This window comes from Natrix helvetica (genome assembly GCF_964273705.1).
Source record: "Natrix helvetica genome assembly, chromosome: 4".
Lineage (NCBI taxonomy): Eukaryota > Metazoa > Chordata > Lepidosauria > Squamata > Natricidae > Natrix > Natrix helvetica.
In genome coordinates, this window is record NC_138550.1 from 105943583 (window position 1) to 105968943 (window position 25361).

Below are 25361 nucleotides of genomic sequence, written 5' to 3' on the forward strand. Positions count from 1 at the left end.
ATTAAATAAGATGTAAGTAGCAAACAAGCAAATATATAAAGAGGTACCATGTTCCCTTTTACTTATCTTCTCAAGTGTCACAATTTTAACTGGTGAGGGTACCCGTTACCTAAAGTCTGGCTGCTGATTAATGGATCAGGGAGGATTGTTATTTTCACAACTCTCTGATTGGTAACTGAGAGTGTACACACTTCCTCACAGAAGAGTAATTCCTCTTCCAGATATGTACTGTATGTATGGTGCGTTCTGTTCCTGGTTCTCTCTATCACCACGGGTGCTTGGGCAGATTCAGGGGCCATGTAAGGAGATATGAGAGTGTCCACCCGAACCATGGAACAGTGTAGCTTCCTTTCCTAATAGTTCTTCCCTGCCACAAAACCAAGGGTGCCCACAGAGAAGCATCAATAGTCAAGATGAGATCTGTGATCATGCAATGAAGCCCCACTCAATAGGACCATCAGCGGCCCCAACATAAGCTGATCAGCTGAGCTGTGTTGCCCTCTGCAAGTTGTTTCAACATACACCTATTTTCACCTAATTATTCACAAATAATTATTGCTTGATTTTCTCCTGAGCTTCTCCTTTAAGTAATGGGTTAGAGTTAGGAACATTAAAAACCAGATGAGGCTTCAACTGCACCATCACAACCACAATTTTGACTTTTCTGATTGTATCCAATAGACACCCCAAAGCATCCACAGCCATTTGTTTCAGTATAAGAAAACTTTTCAGACTAGAGTAGCTTCATCTCTGGCAACCTTCCAAGTAAACATAAGCTATAGTACATGGATATTGAACAATGATCTCACCACGATTAAAGTGTGCAAGGTCTTCATCTGGTATTACAGCCATGCTTCCTTTCTCTAAACCAAGGATCTCCATTTTTTTTGGCTTCTCTGACTGGCTGGGGATGGTGGTGTGTGCAACCTAATCCTGCGCATGTGCAAATAAAGCTTCGCACACTCGTCCACCACTCACGTGGACTGGTTCCCAATAAGCGGTGGACCGCTACCTGCTCAAATCACACGTCAGCCCACAGGCTGTGCAGCATAAAACAACACAATTATTTTTACTATCTTCAAAGGATGATGCAGCTAGGCGTAAGGATTTACACATACTTTTAACACAAACTGCTTCTTCAGGCGGAAGGGCAAAAATGCCAAGAAGGTGGCAGTGCCAGCAATAGAAACCCCACCCTTTTTATGTGCATTGTGCATATATGTAAAAAGGGAGGGGGTGAGTTAAATTGTGCCCCTGTGGCTGTCACTTTGAAGCACGAGAAGTATTTGAGAAGAGTTTGTGTCATGTTTGGAAAGAAGAATTTCAACTCCATGTTAGTTTTGCTACTTTTTATCACATGTCATTTGAGGGATGGTTTCAAGTTCCTTTAAATGGTGTAATTTTCAGCCTGAAATAATACTTGAAGTACAGAGGAGTTTTTAAAAAATGAATTTGTTGAGGTAAGTAATTTAGTTGCATAAGCACTAGGGCGTGGGTAGCTATATTTCTCCTCAGCTGACAATCAAACACATTTTCCAGAACAATAATTCAAGTGAATTGAATGACCATATAGTGCAGATATATACATACAAGCAGAATGTCTGTGCTTAAAGAAATGGCATGGATCCAAATGCAAGAATAGGAAGGGAAGAAGAATTTGAAGTAATTTTTTTATGGCTGCTGTTTTAACCCCAACAAAAATTGTAGCAGTTTCTTCATTAAAACTTTTGTCTTAGCATTGATAAAAATATTAGTGTGGAACACTGATTAATCATATGCCAAACATACTTTTTTCTTTCCTTTGGAGTAAAGTTGACCCCTCTCTAATTTTACATATTGCTTAAGCTTTTTTTGAATTTGCATAGCATATAGAAATGTGCAGAAAAGACGGTAATATGTATGAGTGAATAAGAGAGGAGCGGAACACTTGTGGCTTTAAATATTTTTTGAACCAGTGTATCTGTAAGATTGGGAATGCCCTGGACAAGATGCCCTACAAGGCTGCCTCCACACCAGTACTGCCTTTTCTGAGCTTGAAAGCCATAGCTGTTCTTCTTATTTAAAATAATGAAAAGGTAAAAATGCAGTACCAGCAATATCTGATTAGCAACAAATAGGAAATATACAACAATGGCAAAACTAACAGCATATATGTAAAAAAAAGTTTAAGCAAATTTAAGCAAGAAAGGTTTCCATAGATATTACATGTTATGTGGCAAAGCAAATACAAACATTTAAAACTGGGGGCTGGACTAGATGACCTCCAAAGTCCCTTCCAACTCTATTATTCTGTTATTCTTTTGCTCCTAGTGAATAGTGTCATTTATCAGTTCATAAAGAAAATTTTAGGACACTGTAGCAGTAATTATAACATTGGTGCTGACATCCCACTTTTTAACTACAACTAAAGGAAGAAATTTTAGCTCATTTAAAATCAAGATCAATTTTACTACTAAGCAGCATGCGTAGTTGCCTTGCCAACAAAATGCATTTACTTTATAGTGATTAGCACATTTTATATCAATCTATTCAACCAGATACTTTAAAAAGAGCTTTTTACTAATACATATTAAGTAACTATATTACGTTAGATCTTTCTTTCCTTTCTCTTGGACAGAACATCAAGTGTATGGTATTATTTAAGGAGATATAACAGACAGGTTCAACTGAAATTTATCTGGATGCAAGATTGTGGATTGAAAATATTCCACTTAGGTAAAATACTTGTTTGAAAGCACAATTAAATTATAAATTAATTCCTAATCATATAATTCAAAGATATTTATTGTTTTAGTTTTATTTAAAAAACCCTCCTCTAAACAAGTGCTTCTTGAAAAGTAATGACTCAAAATAAAGCGTTTATTCAAACACATTAAGAACTCTTATGACTGAACTAATATAGCTAAGCTAATACAATAGATTAGATAGCAAGCATGAAAAAAATTCTATCATACATGCTTTGATTTCTTTCAAAATAAAGTTAAGAATTCATTATATCTAATCTTGGAAAAGATACATCTTAGGAAATTAACATTTCAATTCATGACTTGAAACCACAGCTTATAAAATGTCTTTTATTAAATGAAAAGAATCTGTTTTGTAGATCAAATATGAAATAGAATGTACAAAAAACTTTACATCTCTTCTTTCAAAGAAATAAAATACTATCTAGAATTAGCTTGCAGCCATTCCCTTCAAATACAGCAGAAAATAAAAGATCTTTTAAATGGCAGTACAGTAATACACAGAATAGTCCGTGTTTAAACTGCAATTATAGAGGTTAAAATTTAAATGGAATCTTAAAGAATACAACTAATCCATAAAGTAACAAAACATGAAAGTCAATTATTACATTTCTTTTAGAAGCAAGCGGTGGGTACATGAAGTGCAGAATTCATAAAGCTTGCATAAAGCCTTCTCAGTTTCTATACAAATATAAAATGTTCCTTTTAAAAAAAAAAAAAACCTTTTTTATTCCATAACATTTCACAATGAAGGAAATCATCTCATCTATCCGTTTAGCTCAATCATGCAATACATTCCTCAGATCTTTTCTTTTGAAGCTTGGTTCCCAAAGCCATCATGACAATTAAAAAAAAAACCTTTCAGTTCAAAATTTTGCACCATTGTACTATAAGAAGGTTTTGCAGAACTTATGTCTTTGGCATATCACACTGAATCCCTCTTTAATACTTTTCCTTTAAAAAAAAAGTATACATTCTTTTAGTAAGTATCTTAAAAACATCTATTTCAGACCTTGCAAAATAATGCATTACACCTCCTATGCGATTTGCAAAATATACACCTTTTTTGGAGGTGATGGGTAATACCTGCCCATTCAAATCTTGAGTGGTTGAAAAAAGCTCAAATAAGCTCACTTCCGCATACATTCAGTTACATAAAATCATTCAGTTCGGCTTCCAATGCTGCCGCCATTTCATCTGCCTCTGAGCTGCTACCTTCCTCATCTTCATTGCTCGATCCTTTACTTGATTCACTGGCAGCATCATCGTCAGCTAGCTTTCGCTTGTGACCCCTGCAGGTATGGACAGAGACAATAATTGTGATTAAAACCCAACTATTATCTATAAGAATTTTGATCAACTAAGCCAGGGGTGTCCAAACTTGGGAACTTTAAGACTTGTGGACTTCAACTCCCAGAATTCCCCAGCCAGCCAGGCTGGCTGGGGAATTCTGGGAGTTGAAGTCCACAAGTCTTAAAGTTCCCAAGTTTGCACCCCTCTGAACTAAGCCAAGTCCAGTGCTATTAGAGATTCTGTGTTACTGCAGCAATAGGCCTCTGAATGCTGAATACAAGACCTTCCCCTGAAATCCCAAACAAGAAGTAGGTAAAATGAATATGTCCAATATAGGTTTCTGCCTGCCTTGCTTAGGAAGATTAAAGTGCCTGGAAATAAATATATTTTATTTATCATATATAGGAACTGCTTATCTCCATCATAGAATGACTGTACGAGCAAGTATCTGTCTTTGTTTGATTTGTTCAACATTTTGCTGATAATTTGGCAGGATTCTGTGAGGGACTAAGCGCCAAAGAAAGAAAGAAAGAAAGAAAAAACAAAAGTTCAGCTGAATGCAGCTAATTTTTTATCACAAGAGGTTTGCCTATCAGGATTCCGAGAATTATAAACAGACAAGCAAATAAACAAACCACTTCTGTGGCATGAAAATTCTTGCTATAGACCATTTATGCTCATTTTAAAATCAGAATTTCTTTTTTTACACAAGTATACAAGCTTTTTATGCTTTATAACATCAAGCATTTGATTTCAATATTACACAGTACTGATTCTGATGAAATTGTCTCCAAAACATGAATTATATTTTAAGACAAGGTCAACAGTGTGGTTAGAAAGTGTAAGAAAGTAAAAATGCACTAAGTTTAAGTTTTATTAGATTTATAGACCGCCCCCTCTCCCCGAAGGGACTCGGGGCGGTGTACAGACATCTCAATAAAAAAAACCGTATACAAAAATAAATACCCTTAAATTCCCATAAAATCGAATTAAACAATAGGCTGTACAAAGTGATAAAAATTAAAAACAACCTAAAAACCCACCCCTAAAAATTTAAAATACAGACTAAGATTTTCTGAATACTTGGATTTCTGTTTTGGAACACTCATCTCCCTCCACACTTCCCCAAGATTCACCTTAAAATATTTTAATAAGACAAACAATAGCTTGGGTAAGGACAGTAATTTTAGATGGCTCGGGTGTGCATACCAGATAAAAATCCTCACTAATCTTCTCCTCAAAGAGAACAATTAGAATTTGACATATTATCACCATGCATTTCACCTGTATATTTCTGCTAAAAATCCATGGTCACAAGATCAGACAGAGGCACTATGATAGTCTTAAGTTTATTTTTCTATTAGGTTTTTCAACAAAAACACCTGATTAAATCATATCTATATGAATATGTAATCTGCATCAAGACACATACATTCTATTTCTACAAATTTGCGAATAGGCATATATAGATTAGTGATTAACAAGTTGGGCTTGAAAGCAGAGGTTCAAATTCCCAGTCAACAACCAACATAGATTTGAAACCATGGCCTAATTCCTCACAAAGATTTTACTGCTGTCGGGATAAAACAAAAGGAAATGCCCATGTATTTCACCTTGAACTCTTAAAAAGGTTGAATGTGAATGCAACAATAAAAAAGTAAGATTATGTATCCTAACTGTATTTACTGTGTAATATAGATTTAGATGCGTTTTATTTATGTCCTTTAGATTTTGTATAGTTTTTCTCTTTTTAAGATTGTAAACCACCCAAGGTTACCCTGGAGTAAGATGAATGGCCAATAAATTTTACAAATAAATAAATAAATGTGAAACAGTATTTTTACAGGAAGTCCTCATTTACTGATCACAATTGGAACCTGCAGCTCTGTTTGGATTACAATTACATTGAATTATAATGAATTAAAGCATTGATGAAGAAGGGATTACAAGAGGGACACATGAGGAATACACATCAAAAGGAATGTAGTGGTGCTTATTCTCCTGTAATCCTTCCTCTCCAATCTCTCCACTCTGCAAGGACGGGAAAAATACAGGTCAGGCACAGAACAGTGAATGCTGATTGTAATGGTGATCACATGATTGTGGGACACTGCATACATCAGTGTGAGTATCTTATTTTTTCAGCACTGTCATAACTTTGAACAGTAAGTGAAACCTTGTATTTTTTTTATTCAATTTAATATTTATTTAAATATTAATATTGATAAATAGGAATATGATGAACATGATGCACCATTTACATTTTGTAGTCCATTGTGTGATTTGAATGAAAAAAAAATGAATTTTGTGTGTAGAAAAATTAAGTATAAACTTAATTTTAATTAAGTGCAAACGTTTACATTTTTCACCACTCCCAATACTCCAACTTAGAATCTGGTGCACCAGATCATTTGCTTCATTAGAAAAGCTGTAGGACAGGGGTGTCAAACTCGTGTCGTCATGGCAGTAAAAGGGGGAAAAGTACCGGGACTTTTCCCCCTTTTGCTAAACCGGATGGGGACAGAGCCAGCACATGACGTACCCGGTCTGCGGGCCGTGAGTTTGACACCCCTGCTTTAAGGTGGAACCTGTCTGAACCTTGATCATTTAATTTGATTTACTCTTGTTGTGGAAGTGTCTGATACCACATTCTTAGATCAAAAGAGCTCTGACGCTTTAAGAAAGAAGGTTAGAGATGCATATGATTTTGGAAAGGGGTTTAAAAAGACTGGACACCAATCATTCCACTATCCAGAAGATCATGAGTCTACCATTAGAAAGAGGCTGCATAAAATAGATCTACATGGGAAATATGCCAGGGGGGATCCTTGGCTGCCTGGAAAAGTTACCCTTCAAACCAGAGCAAGATTAAAGTTTGCACAAAAACACCTAGCCAAAGAATTTCTGGAAATATGTGCTCTGTACAGATGAAGCATTATTGGGCCATAGTAGCAGAAATTCTGTTTGGCGAAAACCAAAGACAGAATTTCACTAGGACAAACTATACTATGTGTAAAGCGCACAGGTGAAAATGTTATGGTTTGGGTCTGCTTTGCTGCATCAGGACCTGGGACTTGGTCAACACAGAATCTATAATAAATTATTCCTGATACCATAGGGTGCTTCAGGATGACACCAACAGTAATCAGATTCAGAGTCAACCAGAAGTGGACCTTATATATAACAATGAGGTTGTTTCTGCCAAAGGGGCAATATCAGGTGAAACAAGAGTGAACTTCAATTTTCCAGAGAAGGAAATGGCATAGTTTAGTTAAGTAAATGATTACTTTTTATTGAATTACATCATCTTTATATGAATTAGCTTTTTATTGAATTGCATCTTTATATTAATATACTATTTGAATGAAGATAACATTGATTTGCTGACATGTTTAAAAAAGAAAAAAAACTTTGCATAGGGTGTACTTTTTCACATGTCTATATTCCCTTTTTTAAAAAAGAATAAATTCAGTGTTAAACTCCATCTCTATTTTAGTCACAGCAAAGAAAAGCAGAGGATGGCGGAGCCATGGGAATAGTATACATTGCTCATATACAACGTTGATAGTAAAAATAACTTGACATGACTGTTAAAGGAAGTTCTCCCATATATTTGTTCCAGTTATAATCCAAAGTGCTTGATAAAATGACTTTTAGATATCTTTTAAGCCAGCAGTTCCAAAAATCCTTGAACATAGCCAGATTTTTAATGCCATACTTTTAAAGAATAGCCTCTTTGAAATATACCTTTTGGAAATTAATTATTTCCAAAATTCACTTATCCATCTCCCCTGATTTAAATTTGATTTTAATTACTGTGAATTAACTGTTGCTCTAAATATAAATTAAAAAACTGATTCTGATCTGGTTTCCTAAATAGCAATAAGCGCTCTAGCGCTGACGACCTCTGAGAATATTTTATTTAAGGTTTTTCTGCAAGCTCCTCACAATAGCACATTTTCTGTCAACATCCCAGGATTATCTTAATACATGCTTACTGGCATCTTCTATCACTTTATAGTTTCTGGAAATATAATTAATCCAAAAAACTTCTGTGCCAATTAGATAGTACACTGGAGTGAAATATAACCTGGCAATTGATTGAAAATTCTTTCCTTGAATATACTTCAGATAATTTGCATTGTGCTTTTCATATAATGCAAGCAACTTCTGAAAAAAAAATCTTCATCTATCTTTATGGAACCCCTAGAATTGGTTTTACTGAAATATTCTCTGAAAGAGAATATCAAATTAGTTTTGTATTGGCAAATTTGTATCTACTCCTGCTTCTGGGCTTTGTCTGGTATTATCTCATGATAATTCATTGCTCTCTACTTCTAAACAAGCTGTCATGTTTGCCTCCGATGAATAAAATTTGATACCTCTTCAAGGTCAGGTTTTGCAAGAAATAGTGGCAACTTAGCCAAATTATCATGGAAGAGCTGGTGGTGATCACTTTTTCGAAAGAAGACACAGCTGGAAATAATGAACTGCTGGAATCTATTTCTTTATTAATACAAAACTGGAGGCGATTGGGATTGTTGGATCAAAACCTAATGAATGCTTGAACAAACTATTTCATCCAGTTAATAGGCAATAGGTAAGCACCCAATACAGAATTCCTGCCAATAAAACTAATAATGGAAATGACATCTATAAACATTGTAAAATGATGTATTATTGGTATGTATCACCAGAATAATTGTCTAGAATGCATGAAGGCACTTCAAATTTATGTTGCAGCATAAGGACATTTTATCATGCTTTACATGGATATGTAAACAAGCAAAAAAAAAATTGGGATTAAGATACATACACTGATTCAGAGGATTTTAAAGATTAATACACAATTGAGACACTTTTTTTTTTACTTTTGCAATTGATGGATATACAGTTTGGGAAAAATCATGAATTTTGTTATTTTATGTAACTGCAGTGCGATTATTATATTGTACTAACAAAATAAGATTTGGTGCTAATCACAATGAAGGAATATTTGGTGAAATGATGTTAAATTGCTGAGATGCCTAAATTGACTCCTTTGTTTATTGCTGATTGGAAACCCCTTATAGGCTTTTCGCATAAAACAGAAAAAACGTATTTATGAAAGTTATGTTATAACTTAAGATAGTTATGTTGTAATCAAAGAATAAGAGTTAAATTTAAATTTGTACTTATAATTGCTGTAAAGCAGATCAGAAGCCATTTTGTATTTTTTCTTTCTTTTCTGTTTTCCTTTTTCTTCCTTTATTGCTTTTAGCTTTTTTCCTCTTTGATTTCTTTCTTTTTCTTTTCTTACTTTATTAGTAGGTATTAGTTTTATCTTTCTGCTTCAATTTTTTAAAATCAAAATTATCAAAAAATAGAAGAAAGGAATTGGGAAGCATCAACTCCTTTCTTAGGAAAAACATGATTAAACAGAAGTGCACACTAAAATTCAATGTTATCCATCAGTTATCAGCAATACTTTGAAAAAAATGCACTGGTATTATTTATAGATCTGGGATGAGACAGAATAAAAGAAATAGTCATCATCATATATAACTTTTTATCTTTACTTTTATCAATCTAGGTTCATATTGCTTTAGTAATATAATATGTAGTATGTATAACTTGATGGATTCATAAAATCATCAGAGTCTATATAATAAATTTAGAAGCATAGCACCAGAATTTTGACCATTAAAAGCTTATATTGTTACTGGGTAACATTAACCTATATGGCTCTCTGTCTAAGCTTAGACCCTTCTCTGGAGACTAACAGCCCTCCTACTCCCCATTAACAAGTATCTGATTCTATGATTTCTATAAAAATGTCTGTAATAATGCGGTTTTCATTTAATCTTTTGACATGTTATGTAATTATAGGATTTATTATATTGTAGAACAGCAATTTAAGAGTACTTTTTATTAGCGATAACATTTCAGACTCTGAAGCCTGATGGTCAGTAAATTATATCAGTATCATTTACAAGCTAGTGTTCCATCATTTTCTTAGATCTATCAAAACTTTCAAGCAATAGAAAGAAAAGTGAACTGATAGCAAATTTGATGAAGTTAATAAATTGTTCTGCTGGAAAACATGTATGTTCTCAGTTGTAGCACTTGCTCTCTAGGACAGCATCCCAGCCCAGGTTCTATACAGCTTATTCCCTAATGTCCTTTGGAAAGTCAGTAAAATTCTGGCTGTTCTCTCAGGCCTGAGGGAAGAATGGTGGTTTAACACCAGCAAGATGCTTTATTGAATCATCTGGAATTGGGTAGCCTCTAAAGCAGGGGTGTCCAAACTTTTTGCAAGGAGGGCCAGATTTGGTGAGGTGAAAATGTGTGGGGCCGATCATTCAGCCTGACATTCTTTGAACCCTTAACATTAAATGCGAATTAACTACCGTATTTTTCGGAGTATAAGACGCACCAAGATTTTGAAGAGGCAAATTAAAAAAAAAGTTTTTGCACTCTCCCAAAAATGGCCCATTTTTCACGAAAATGGGCCTTTTTTTTTAAAGGGCATGAATAGCCTTTAAGAGGCTTCTAGAGTGCTCCTGGGGGCTAGGGGGGGGGGCAAAGTTGAGCAAAAAATGACCCGTTTTTTGCTCATTTATGCCCTCCACAGCCCCCAGGAGCACTCTGAAAACCTCCTAAAGGCTATGCGCAGCCATTTTGGTGAAGGGGGCAGAGTTTTGGGAGGCAAAAAATGCTGTATTCAGTGTATAAGATGCACCCAGATTTTTAGCCTCTTTTTTGAGTGGAAAAAGATGCATCTTTATACTTCAAAAAATACGGTATTTTATGAAAGACTAAACAAATGACTCCAGTGGGGAGAAAAGGCTGCGGGCCGCTTGAAATTTGAAAAAGGGCCACATTTGGCCCCCGGGCCGCACTTTGGACATGCCTGCTCTAAAGGATATCAAGTAAAATAAAATAAATAAAAATAGATACATCCAGTAGTAGGTTCAAGGAAAGCTCATTGATACAGAAGAGAGAAGATAACCCTATGTGTCTTCCTTTTTCACCCATGTCTTTGACAAAGCTCTTTTTAATGCATCACTTGCTGCCAGCAGAGATAGTACTTAAGGAACTGTTCCTCAATCGTGTTGTATGGAAAATTTACATTATGTTTTAATGAGGCAATGTTCTGTTTTTATCAGACTTCAATCTCTCATTATGCACACCAATGTGTAGCCATGCTAAGAATACTAATCCTTTTGCAGTGGTGAAGACACTTTTGCAATCTAATGATTCTATTTACGTTCCCAGAGAGAGACCCCTGATGGAAAACACACTGATGATTGGACTAAATACAATTCACTGGAGAATAAAACAATACTTATAATGAAGCTAAATCTTAAATAGTTTGGAAACATAATGTTAGGAAACAGGTCTTTGAAGAAAATGCTAACCAATCAAAAGCATGGTTAGTGATGTCCATCAGAATCAGACAACATTAATTATTAAATTACAATAGTAAAGTGTATCATGAAAGTATGTTTAGTCTTAACATTAATTTAATGAAACAAGTTTGGTTAACCCCCGATTGTTCTAAAGGGTATTTTGTAATAAACATTTAAAGGGGTACAGGATTTCAAGAAGAATGGGAAAGCAGACTAATATTTTAGGAATTCCCTAATAACCTGCTCATATTTCAGATAGCTTACCTTCAAAAATATATTAAGAAGAATATACAGGTAGTCCTCAGCCTATGACCACAATTGGGATAAGAATTAGCTTTGCTAAGTGAGGCAGTTATTAAGTGAGTCATGTCCAATTTTATGACTTTTTTTTGGCTTCAATTGTTAGGTGATTCACCCCAATGGATGTTAAGCAAATCTGGCTTCGCCCATTGACTTTCCTTTTCAGAAGCCTGCTAGGAAAATTGCAGATGGTGATCATGTGACACAAGGACAGTGTATGTATCACAGATACATTCCAGTTGTCAAATGCCTGAATTCTGATTTTTTGATCATGGGGATGCTGTGACGCCTGTAATTGTGAGGACCAGTTGCAAGTCACTTTTTTCTGTACCACTGTAACTTTGAACCATCACTAAACAAATAGTTATGTCGATGACTGCATGTTTTTTCATATATACATTCCATATACACAGGCAGACAAATACCGATGGCTTTAATGAACTACTGGCAACCATTTAGCTTGTTGCTTTCTGTGTTTAAAACGCAGCAACTGATGTTGAAGGATTTATTTAAGAATGTTAATAAATACCTGGGTATACTGCCTGTCAAACTTCTTTCACTTGATGATGTTGATACTGGTCTTTCTTCCACTTTTATATTTAGAGTCTCTTTTGTAGTAGTATGTGGTTCTTGCTTTTCTTCTTCTGTTTTCTTTTTTTCACTGTCACTGTCATCACTACCTTCTCCTAAAATATCATCAACCTGTGACGCAATATTAGTTGGGAGTGGGAAAAAAAAATCAGAAAAAAAATGAGAATGCTAATTTAAATAACACATTTTAAATGATGTCTTTTCAATTTGGATATTCAAAATGTGACATTTGCACATTTGATTTAAAACGTATTTATTATTTTTAACTCTCCTCTCCTCTAAACAAGGTGGCATAATGTAAAGCTTAAATTAATTCAACAATATTAGCAATTAATTGATAATTTCAATGCAAAGCAGTACATGATTTTTTTTTTCATTTAAAGCTTTAATTAAATAAAAAGTATAAAAACTTTTCTATGACAGAGGTAGGCAAAGGAAAAATACTAATGGTCTTGTTTATGTGTGATTTTTCAATAAGTAATAATGGAAGAGAACATCTCAAAAACCTCACATGGGATAAAGATTGTTAGCATGGGACAGAAAAGAACAATGTGTATTTGGAAACTAAAGAAAGAATCATATCCACTTTTTCTACATCGCTTGATGAAGTTTGAGATATGAAACTAAGAAAATTCTAAAAGAAAATCTTCTGCATTGTACTCCTAAAGGCTCTGGAATCAGAAAGATGGATTTTATATTTCCAAAAATGGGGAATGAATCATTCGGATTAGTACAAGATATAAAACATCTCAGCATTTGAATCACTACCATCTATATGTTATTTTCACATTTCACTTCACAGAGTCATAGTTTGTTTCCATTTTTCTTTTTAATTTATAACTTTTTTTATACGGCTTATTATTTATACCTTATTGAAAAGTTCTGGAGAATCCATAAATTTGACATTATTGGCCTTGACTTTACCTAAAACTACTCTAATATAAATTTTAGAATATCACAAGGTATCTGGATGTAGGATTGATCTACTGAGACTAAAATTTGTATTTAGATATTACAACTGGCGTTCCACATATTTGATGCAGAGCTGCTTATAATATGTATTTTTTAATTTAAATAATAGTTTGATATTCATGAGCTCTCATTTACAAAATCAGCAATTGCTATATGTCTTTTACACCCTCATTTACAATGGAAAAGACACTTGTCTAAATTTCAAAATTTCCATTGTTTGGAATAATTTCTGCTAAGAAAACAACCAAAAAATGTTGTAATTCATTTAAGTGGATAAACATAATAAATATATTATTATTGTTGTTGTGGTTGTTACTACTATTAAATAAATGGAAACAAAAGTTATCTTTGAGCTTAACTGTCATTTCCTCATCATGGGACATGTTAATAAAAGGAATTCCAAGGTAACTGTACCTAGCCAAAATTTTGGCCTGTTTACACATTATTAATATTTTTTAATCTTAATGAACAGTTATTTTAGCTTACCTCTTTATCCATACTTTCTAAATCCTCCTTGCACATAGTATAGAGTGGCATAGTCTCAGACATACTTGGCTGGCGCTTCCTCCTGGATGGACCAGGCTCCTCATTTTCACTTGCTGGAATCTCTTCTTCGTCAAAAAGCTGTTGATGTGGTTGAACAGCTCTGAAAATTCAGACCTCCTTATTAAATGTGTTATGACTGGAACTGAACGAAATGCCAATTTTGGCATGATATAGACAACCATTTCAAAATTTGTACAGTGGAAAAATATATTAATCATGTTGCTCAATTTGGAATTCCCTGTCATAGTTCAAAGAATTCTAAAGGAAGCATCAATTAGAATGCCCTCCCATCTCCTCTCTTGCCAGTGTCAAGGTAAAAGTATAGGAAACTCTCCACCACTGAAAGAACTTATAAAAACAAAAAGAGAATTCAGAACAAAGGACTTCAAAGTATGTGTCTATTTTAAAAGTGCTTTGCGTACTTATAATTTTATTTGGACAGATACTGATTCATATTCTATCAGGTAATATTATCAAAATAGAAACTGTGTTTAGAAGTGTGAGGTTTTGCTACTAAAATTAAAAATATAAAACAAGTCAGTTTAGCAAAGTACATCAAAGTTTTTAATTAACTGTTGCCATAGCTCTCATACCTTTAAAATAACATCTATTATGTCACAAATACCCATCAGACTGCAAAATATCACAATGCTTATCTGTACTTCTCCACAAGTTTTATGATTTCCTTTCTCACAATTACAGAAAAGAGTAAGAAATTATATTATCCTATGTAACAGATTCAGAGTCATAATTGCATACTTTAAACTGAAAACAAGATGTACAGAAATTAGAAATTTTAATTATTTATACAGGTATTGCAAATACCTTATTAAGTATTAAAAATGGACATTCAGCTTTCCAGTTTTCTAATAAAGTGCTTCTTGAAAGAATAAATTATACAAATATATGAATTATTTCTTTCCATGTTAATGTAATAAAAAAGAGGAAAGTCATATCTTTATGTACCTGAATAAAGAATGCTCCCCATGGACTGGTAAAGTGAGAGGAGGAGCTGGTGCTTGAATATACGGAGACTGGTTGGAATTCTGAGATCCTTTCCTAATTAGTTTTCCAGTATTGGGATCATAAAGTCGAACTTCAGGCCCAGGCTGACACTTTGGATGAATGGGAGTTGGATGAAAAAGAGCAGTCTGGAAAGGGATATCTGGAAACATGGCAGGACTGTTTTCTCTGTTAGATTAAATATTTAAAACACTGTTAGCAATCAGCTTTTCCTGTTTCTTTCCGTGAAAATGATATATAAAGTATAAACTGAAAATCATCTGCATTTTAATAGAGTAATTGATTTTGAGAGTATAAATATGTATAAGAACCAATGTGAAAGCACTATAAAAACAAAATGGATAATTATTTCACTTTCATCTCAAGTTTTTAAAACACCAACTGTGAAAACACACTTATATAATGTATGGTTAATTTCAGAAAAGACACCGAATTGAAAAAATAAGTTATTCAAAACAAGGAAAGACAAAAAGTACACAAAAAAAGAAACTCAGCTAATGTTTACTACTTCTTTAACTGCCATATTATAAACTGTATTGGCTGACTACATCCATAACCGATACAGAAATTTGCATATAAAATGTTCTCATTTTGTACAAAGTTTTCTGTATTTGCAGAATAACTAAAAACAACAGCCGTTTCTATAAGAGTTCAATATTATTTATTGGATTTTAATCAGAATGCATCAAACAAAATCTATTGTAGATTTTAGCTCAACTGTAGTTGTAAATTGAGGACTATTTGTAACCATTCTAGACAGATTTGCCTGAGATTCCATTAAAGTAAGTTTCCATTAAAAATAATCCATTCCCAGAAACTGCGTAAGTCCTTTGACTCCCATTGTCTCAATTTCCCAACCATTCTCTCACTTGAAAGGGGTTTCCTTCTAAGGCTGAGGAACATATGTCAACTCAGTAAGGTCTATTCTTCAAGTCCAACTGATCTTGCAATAAATGACTTTTAGAATGTCCACATCCCCAACATTGCCTCTCCTTATAGCAACTTGTTCTTTATTGGCTTGTGAACGGGTTACATAAGAGGAATAAAAGAACAGTGTCTTGCAGCATCCTATGATGGAGGATTTCAGATTCTTTTCCATACCAATAGAAGCTATTTCTGGAAGGGGCATTACTGCAAAACAATATCCCTACTCCAAACTTCCAGAGGCATTACAGAAGGATACCATGGAAGATGCTATCAAAGGCTCAGAGCAAATATGTCCAGAAGGGCTACACTCCTTTCCTGGCCTACCATACTCATCTACCTAACCAAGATAATTTCACTTACCTTGAATCCAGACTGAAATGAATCGCTATCATGTTTTCTCTAAGAATCCCCCATATATTTAAGTCAAGATTCTATTAATGTAGCCTTCAATAAAGTAGTTTAGTTTATCTAGTCATGTTTCCTGTCTGGGAGGGTTAACATCAATCTTGCAAATCTGAAAATATAAACTTTCCACTGCCACTTTTAACTGCTTGATCCATTTGGACTAGTCTTTTCTAGGTTTCTTGAATTTCTACTGTAGACTGCTGCCCCTCTTGTCTGATTGTTTCCTTTCTTCAATGTCATTCTCACATTCCCTTACAAGCTTTAGAGATTTTTCTCCAATATCTTTATTTCTGAAGGCAGGACATTAATTTTTATACACAAGCAAGTCGCACATAACCACAGAATCTCCATATAATCAATTATTACTTTTTACCTTTGTGTTTTGAAGTAATCCTCCTTCAAAGGAAATAGTTGTTCCTCTACTTTGTCCCATCGTTCCAAGCAGCACCATAACCAATCTGGATTTACAATATGAAGATTTTTACAGTTCTGAGCTTGTCTGACTTTTTCTGTGCCTATTTAAACAACCAATTGTGAGTGTTTGGGAAATAAAATGTTTGTGATGTCAATTCTAGCTACATTTTATACATACCCAAGTCCCACTAAATTTAGTAGAGTTAAGGCAATGTATATAAACATTACTGATTTCAAGTCAGTTTCAATGTTCATAACTTTCTGAGATTCATCCTATAACCTGCTTCAATAAGTTTTTGTCGTACTTTAGTTATCTATTTCTCTCTCTCTACCTAGTGTATTTCTCTCTCTCTTTCCCTTTATCTACCTACCAACTCTCTCTCTATTCCTATCTACTGTATTTCTCTCTATCCCTCTACCTACCAACCTACCCACTCTCTCCCTCTCCCTACATATCTACTGTATTTCTCTCTCTCTTTCTTTCTATTTCTCTCTCTCTATACCTCTACCTACCTACCGATGCACTCTCCATTTCTCTCTCTATCCCTTTATCTACCTATCTACTTACTCTCTCCCTACCTATCTACTGCATTTCTCTATTTCTTTCTATCCCTCTACCAACCTATCTACTCTCTTTCTCTACCTATCTACTATATTTCTCTCTCTATTTTCCCTATACATCTACCTACCTATCTACCGACTCTCTCTACCTACCAACCTACCTATTCTCTCTCTCCCTACCTATCTACTGTATTTCTCTCTCTCTATTTCTCCCTCTATCCCTCTACCTACCTAACTACTCACTCTCTCTACCTACCTACCCACTGTATTTCTATTTCTCTCTCGCTAACTTCTAACTACTCACTCTCTCTACCTACCAACCTACCTATTCTCTCTCTCCCTATCTACTGTATTTCTCTCTCTCTCTCTATTTCTCCCTCTCTATCCCTCTATCTACCGACACACACACTCTATTTCTCTCTCTATCCCTTTATCTACCTACCTACCTAACTTCTGTCTCTCTCTCCCTATCTACCTACTGTATTTCTCTCTTTCTCTCCCTCTTTATCCCTCTATCTACCTACCTACCTTTTTTTGCCTCTTCAAAACCTTGGTGCGCCTTATACTCCGGTGCGTCTTATAAACCAAAAAATACGGTAGTTATGTAATTTTACTGAAGGATCTAATTAGTACAACAACGGAAAAGCATGACAGCTACCCAGGGGAGACTCATTCTTCAAATTCAAAGTAATTTTATTTTCTATTTACCTGCTCTGGCTGCAATAAGGTGGGTTGGCTTATTGGGGTCATCTTCATTCAATACAAGATTTTTTGTAATCTTAGCTCCAAGTGCAATAGCATGATAATGCTCCCGCGTTTTTTCAATAGGAAAATTTGTAGGGTACAATCCACTAAATAATATGGTAACATCTGACAATACTTTTTGTTTCAGTTCTGGCACTATTTTTCGTATATCTGGAAGTTCATCAGCTTCTTTTCTGACATATTTATCATACTTGGAATAATAATCTGTATGCACTCTGACAAGAATCTCTTCGAGATATATTAAATGGTCATCATGATCTGTGTCATCATCTTCCTCTTCCTCCATACTTTGATCTAAAGATTCTCCCACAGTTATACCAGATTGTTCACTATTTTGAGATTCTGTTTCAGCTTCCTTCTTGTCTACACAACCATTTCCTAGACTATAAAGGCTATCTTGTTCAATTTCCTCATGCGTTTCCAAATCCAAAGCTTTGGGATGGGTATTGACAGTAAGTGAAGATGCAGAGTCTCCAGAATGGTTCAACTGTCCATCATTTTCTACATTTGTATCATTTTCCAGCAGATGTACACCCTTTTCTTCCTGCACAGAATGCTTTGATTTTTTCCAGCTTCTTTTCCCTTCATTTTCACTATCTGAGGCAGAAGAGGATAAAGATTTTTTAGCTTCCAGGCCACTATCACTTTCACTATCGCTAGACAACTCAAAGTCCAAGTAATTGGATGTTTTGTCTTGAATCTGCTGTTTGCCTGTAACCGTCCTGTTTTCATGATCTGAAGGTACACAAGATTCCTTGGCACTCATCTGATTATTTGTATTAGGAACATTTGTTATCTGATCAGAATCACACACAGAGTCTGTTGTTCCTTTATTGTTAGAATTCAAATCCCATGGTGAATTCTCACTGCTGACAGAATTATTGCCATTTACTTCTTTCGTAGATTTCTTAATGCCATTGCTCTGTTCTTCCACATTTTCAGTGTTCTTTATTTCTTCAGAATCTTTTATTACTGCTGCTGGATCAGATGCATCCAGTGATTTTGAGGAATGATTTACTAAATTAAAAATGCAATATGAATTAAATTCAAATTCAGCTTACACAGGTGTAGAAAAACCAACTAATATAAATTATCCAATTAAATACATCTTTATTTAAGGCAAAAGCATGGGCCTGCATGATTTCTTTAATAATCACATAAGGAATACCAAAAAAAAAAAAAATCCCATGGAAATTAGTTAATGACATTCCCCCTTCCCTGCCCCTATCCATGGGGAGGGAAGGAAGCTGAGCCAATTATATTTTTATGTTGCACAGGGATTTAATTGGTTCAGGGTTAAAAACAATAATCTACTTTAAATACTTTTGGCTACACAAAATAGTGAAAAGCACATTATTTCATCTTCAGCTACAAGATTATATCTCTATTTAAAATTCATACAATTAGTATGTATTATCTCCCTGAGTACAAGAGATCAAGAAGATTATTCCATTTGTATCATTTTCTTAACTGAAGTATACCAGCTGGATAGTGTGAATTCTATTATAATATAACACCAAAATTGGGATGTGCTTCAGCATAGTGACACAGTTGATTGAAAAAAATATAATTGTATACTTCTGTTTCTACATATTTAAATGTCCATTTTCATAAATGTCACCTATAGACTGGACTAATTCTCTTTTGCCTTACTTTTCATAAAAGATAAGGAGTAGAGAACATTCTGGGCATGTAATTCCAAGCAGGGAAAACACTACATCCTTATTTTTCAGCCATCATGTAAAAAGCGCTTATGAATATACAACAGCACAAGTGGGGACATACATAAGAAGTATGCAATTGGCTCTATCTGCTGTTATTTACCAGTCTGCTTTAATTAAGTTCAATTTTTAATAAGGCATATTTAGTTCTGCTGTCACTGGCTGGATTCAAACACTGCATTGTGTTCACTGGGCTTTTATGTGGCTAAGGACAATATAAATCCAACCACTGTGGTTTATAAATCACAGTTTATATCTTACTGTAATCTATAAGGCAAATCACTGTCAATTAATTATGGATAAATTATAGTTCAACACAATGTATGAGCTACTCAGAGAAGCACTTATGGTGGCTATTAATTCCTTTTTAAGTTGTGGTGCCTAATTTGAACCTGTTTGAGTTAGATTAATTGGCTGGTTACGGATTAGATGGTAGACAAGTTATTATGTATTTTTACAACAACTTTCTTTCTCTCACTTTTCTTGAAAGTAGGAGGACAAAAGACTCCAGGCTGAAACCATACCACAGAAAAATACTTCATTTCTTTCTTACTATATAAATTTATTTTTTGTTCAAAATCTATCCTAATATTGTTGAAAAAGCGCCAGTATAATTAAAATATTGATGCATATTTTTCCTTACAAGAAGGCAACTTTAAAAATAGTTGATAAGTGTAAGTAAGTTGCCTTATTAGCATTTGATGACTTCCCATGCAATAAAAACCATCTTTATATATCTATTACTAGCCATCTTGTAATCATTTTTAAAAGTGATTATAAATATCTGCTAAATGTTTAATAGAAAAAACTGGTTCTGTTGGTTTTCCAATGCTGTCTTAGATTAGATAATAGTTTGCTTAAACAAAGATGATGGCAATTTACTTTGTATGATGCAAATATTGAAAATTAGTACATAGTTTCCCGCCGTTGTGTATATTAGACAGTTACAGTACCTTTCTTTCTTGTTTGAGCTTCCCTTGAGCCAGGTGGTGCATTAATATCACCTATACCCTGAAAATATACGTATTTCTTCACAGTGATCAAATTAGGGGCAAATTTCCAAACATCTTCTCTGTCATCAATAATGCAAACCATGGAATCTCCACAAGGAAATAAGTTCCTACAACCAGAGAACAAAATTATTTTATTTTGGTTATCTACTTTTAAGTAACTCTAAAATAATTACTAATAGGGTATGACAAGTTGACAGAAACATACAAGCAAACATTTACTTTTTAGGTTCATCTGACATTCAGTTCTACCACCAACTGGTCAAGAATGATCTTCTGTTGGCTAAAGCAACCAGTAACGGTACAGAAGAAATTCATCTCAGATGTAGATAAAAACAGATATGATTTTGCTTAGTGGATACTTTAGCTTAATTACTGAGGAAGGGGCAGCAAGAGAAAAAATCAGAGTTAACAAAAAACAAAGTAAATGCAATACAGTTGAGAAAAAGCAATGGCAAGATCCTGATAGTCTAAATAAAATGCACAGATGTTAGTAAGATTTTAATTTTTGTTATGCACTACTAATTTTTAATAAATGAGTTAAAAAAATCAAAACATAACAAACAAAACCAGAATTATTCTCATGATCTATGTGGATGACTGGCGGAGCCCAAGGGAGGGGTCTGGTGCATCATCAGTATGGAGTCCCTTCAGGACACAAGAAATCTAAGTCCATCCCTCTTTCAATTCCACTGACTCTTATCTATCTCCAGTTAGCCTTGACTGTTAGTAGTTCAGATTTTTCTAGAGAGCTAGCATGGAATAAACTTATATTCATTTGCACAGGCTTGGTCCTGGATTTCTTGTGCCTAACAATATATTTAACATAATAAATTATTAAAAATACAATAAAAAATCCAAAATGAAATAGCAATGTTTTAAACATTCATGTAAATTAGTACTCATTTTTTGTTTCCAAAGTATAACTTAGAAAGAAATACACAAAATAAAGCTTAGGGCAAATGATTTTTCTAACATTTACAGGTACAAACATAGCATTCAATTTAGCTAATACAAATCTTTCTTTTCAGTCCAAGTTGACAGAAATACTTGTGCATGTAAGTGAAATGTAAGTTGAGAATACAGGAAATACTTGTAATATTTAATTGATTTTTATCTGCTATTTCCACCAATATACTTTGCATATTTATTCCATAAGTTTACTCACAATACATACCTAAGGTTGCCAGTTTTTGAATATGGATCAATACATTCGTCCCTTGACAATATTCGATGGGAAAAAAGCTTCTTTTCAGAGTCCAAAAATGCTTTTAAAGGGAAAAAAAGCCTGAAATTAATTTTTTCAGTATTAATACATTTTCTGCAGGGATTTGTATACTATGTGTTTGTCTTCTAGATTACTACAAATTACGCACACATACATATTCATCTGGGTTCTCCTATATAAATAAAATGTATTATTGAATTCAAAAATATGTTTATCTACTAATAACATTGCAAATTAAATCAACATCACTAATTCAAGAATTAGTATATAATTTATAATACATTAGAACATGCTGGAATAAATAATATTAGGCAAAATATTTTGAAGCTTGACTATTATTTTATATGTTCTTACTTGAAATTTAAACCAGAATGTCTGGTTTTTAGCATCATATCATTTTGTTAATATTAACAAGATACTCCATCTTGATCACTCATACATTTTCATTGCAAGTCTCAGGATTGAACAATGTCTCTCATTTATCAACAGCAGGTCTCAGTGTTGATAAATGTTTTGGTGCTTTTAGGCAAAGCACTAAATATGTGCTGTAATGCTTAAGCAAAGTGGGCAAGATAAGGAAAAAGTTTCAATAGAAATTTCTTGCAGTTGCAGGTTTAAGTTATACTTCTAACACTTGTGTATAAATACCACATAGCTGTCCTTGTAATAGTATTGGTTTTTTAAAATCATACTTGTGTTGTCTAGTTTGTGGTGTACAAAAATCAGTTTTATCAAAGCTTTATCAGAATTTCCAATCTGGGAAAAATCATCTTATGCATCTCTTGGTTTTGCCATTTGCCTAGTAGTGTAAAATATTTAGTACCTGATAAATTATATATCAGATAGGCAATGCCCAGCTTGGCTGGTTATATAATACTTATATTCTAGAGATTATCAATACAAACTTGCTTTTTTAAAGCAGATATTTAAAAAAATACTTTAAAGTTTTGACCATAATTGTCTAAATTCCATGTTCAAACATGACTGGTGATTCAGGAAGTAATGCACTTAGGGCAATCTAGTATCTATTGGCAATTACATAGCATTTTCTAGAAGTTAGAAGACTTTTAGCAAAACACCTCCAGATATCACTAGTCATTTATTAAAGCTGATACATGTAGGTCAAAACAACTGCATCTTAAAGTAATAACTTAAAACCCACAAAAGCAAGAAAATGTGAGAGTTAAGGATAGAAATTCAACCTTAACTCACCCGCGTTTGCTTAAGAATTTCAGCAAATTCATGTAGAATCATCCCTGTTGTGAGACCCCTGCAGTACCTAGGCATAACGAATTGAAAAAATTAGCTAAAGAGAATAATCACCAGATAAAACTTTAGAAAATGCATAGTTACTCAGATGAAACAAGCCACTTAACTTGGAAAACAAAAGGACATAAATATATTAAAATAAAATACATTTCAATAAATAAATCCGGGACATAGGATAATTCTATATCTGTACCAACATAAGAAACAAATTCTGACTAGATTAACAGCCTACATTTAGCCAAAACTTCCTCATACACACACACACACACACACACACACACACACACACACACACACAGGCTTTCTCACAACTATTACCTCCTGCAGACAAGGAAAGACTTACTGAAACAGCAATATAAATAGAAATTTCATTTCCCAATGCCATCTTTTTTGGAACTTAATTATAATTTCCTAGTCTGTATGAATTAAATATTTAAGTACATTTAAAGCACAGGAACAACATGACAATCAAACAATGTACTCTTATATAATTTGATATGAAACCACATACTCAAAAGGGCAGTCAGTTTAATTGTGCCTTCCTTTATGAAGAATTATAAATACAGAAACAGTCAGAAAATTGTTTCCTTGCATTTTTATAAAAATGCATCTAAATGATGGCAGGATTAAAGTCCTAAATAACCTAATGCCTGGCTACCTCATAAAGGATAATGTGTGTGTGTGTTTTTGTGTGTATGTATGTGTGCATGCGTGTGTGTGTGTGCATGCGTGTATTCAGATATTTAGTCTCAATCTGCAATTTATAGAAAATAAGTACTTTAACAACTAGAGCAGTCATATACCCTTTAACAGGCAGTTGTCAATAGTCTTCAGTGAAATAGGTAGTGTCACCAAATATTTTTCAAAAATAGCTCATGTAGAGTGCAATCCATGTAATATGTATTCTAGACACGTCATAACAATCATGTTTAGTGTCTCCAGAAAATGAACATATTTGGTGAGCAAATATGTTGTTGGTCTCCCCGGATCTTCATGTTTGTGGGTAAACCAACATGAAGTGTTAGCTGCTCTGAGTTGTTTATAAAGAAACGATAAAGGTAGGATGTATATTAAATAAATAGATATAATCCAACTCAGCACAAGTTGAATGTCTATTATTAATCTGCATGTTGACTTATCTGAAATAGTCCTATATGATTTGGATCAAGCCCTAACTTGTTCATCCTTATCCATTCTATTATTATAGGGTCTTATTTAGAAAATTCTTGGATTTTGATAAAAAAGAGAGTAAAAGCTATACATTGGCATAATAGTGCCACTCAATTCCCAAACTCTGGACAACTTCTCCCATAGTTTTATGTATATTATATGTAAATATTATGCATGGAAAAATAAAACTTTGTAGAGTTCAGATCAACATCCACTATATTGAAAACATAATGAATGTATAAATGGATAAGCGAAAGAATACTTGAAACAGCCTAGTCATAAAAATCAAAATCCCTGTAAAAATGTCTCTTTCCATGCTCAAGTCACCAATAAAATCAGAAAATTATCAAGCTCCTGCCCTGATCATACATCAAAAAAAAAACAAAAAAAAAAAACACAATATACTCTTCATTCTGCAACAATGTACAACATGAAAATGAAATGCATATGGAAATCTAAAGCAGTGGTTCTCAATCTGTGGGTCGCGACCCCTTTGGGGGTCGAACGACCTTTTCACAGAGGTTGCTAAGACTATTTGAATTCTAAACTTTAGACTCCCCCTTGCGTTCCTCGAAATCCCCCACGGATGGGCTCTGGAGTCATTGCCGGCCGCGCAAAGCGTCGCCATGGCTACATGCCATGGAAAACATAGGTGCACACTTACACCCTATACAATTACAGCCTCAGAGACTTTGTAATGGCGGGAACATGTTCTGACTCGCCCGGACTTCTGCAGAAGCTGCCCTCCGAAGCTCTCCAAAGCCCTCCGAGGGTACTGCCAGGTACTTTTAAGAGTGAGTGATTAAGTGAGTGAGTGAGTGAGTCAGACAGACCAGGGGTGGGTGGCTCCCTCTTCTCTGATTTGAATATGGGTAAGCGGGTGGTTTAGTGGCCCACCTTCTTTGCTAGTTTGGGCGGGTGGAGAAAGGAAGCATGCAATAGTCGAGGGCAAAGGTGCTCCCCTTCGCCCTTGGTGGCAGGGGTGCTTTATCACAAGCCTCCTTTCTTTCTCTGCCTGCCTGAATGAGCGA

General features: G+C 34.2%; 1 protein-coding gene across 2 annotated transcripts in view; it reads right to left on the reverse strand.

Annotated features, from left to right (window-relative positions):
- Positions 1–3454: 3454 nt before the first annotated feature.
- The window catches only part of CTDP1 (CTD phosphatase subunit 1), a 38261-nt gene continuing 16354 nt past the window's right edge, over positions 3455–25361 (reverse strand). For both annotated transcript variants that reach the window (XM_081951906.1, XM_081951907.1), the window contains exons 6-13: positions 21841–21931; positions 20607–20773; positions 17876–18949; positions 16566–16707; positions 14804–15028; positions 13778–13937; positions 12258–12430; positions 3455–4036 (exon numbers count right to left, since the gene is read on the reverse strand). In XM_081951906.1, coding sequence (XP_081808032.1) covers positions 3895–4036; positions 12258–12430; positions 13778–13937; positions 14804–15028; positions 16566–16707; positions 17876–18949; positions 20607–20773; positions 21841–21931 — 2174 coding nt within the window. In that variant the 3' untranslated portion in view covers positions 3455–3894. The remainder of the gene's footprint in view (positions 4037–12257; positions 12431–13777; positions 13938–14803; positions 15029–16565; positions 16708–17875; positions 18950–20606; positions 20774–21840; positions 21932–25361) is intronic.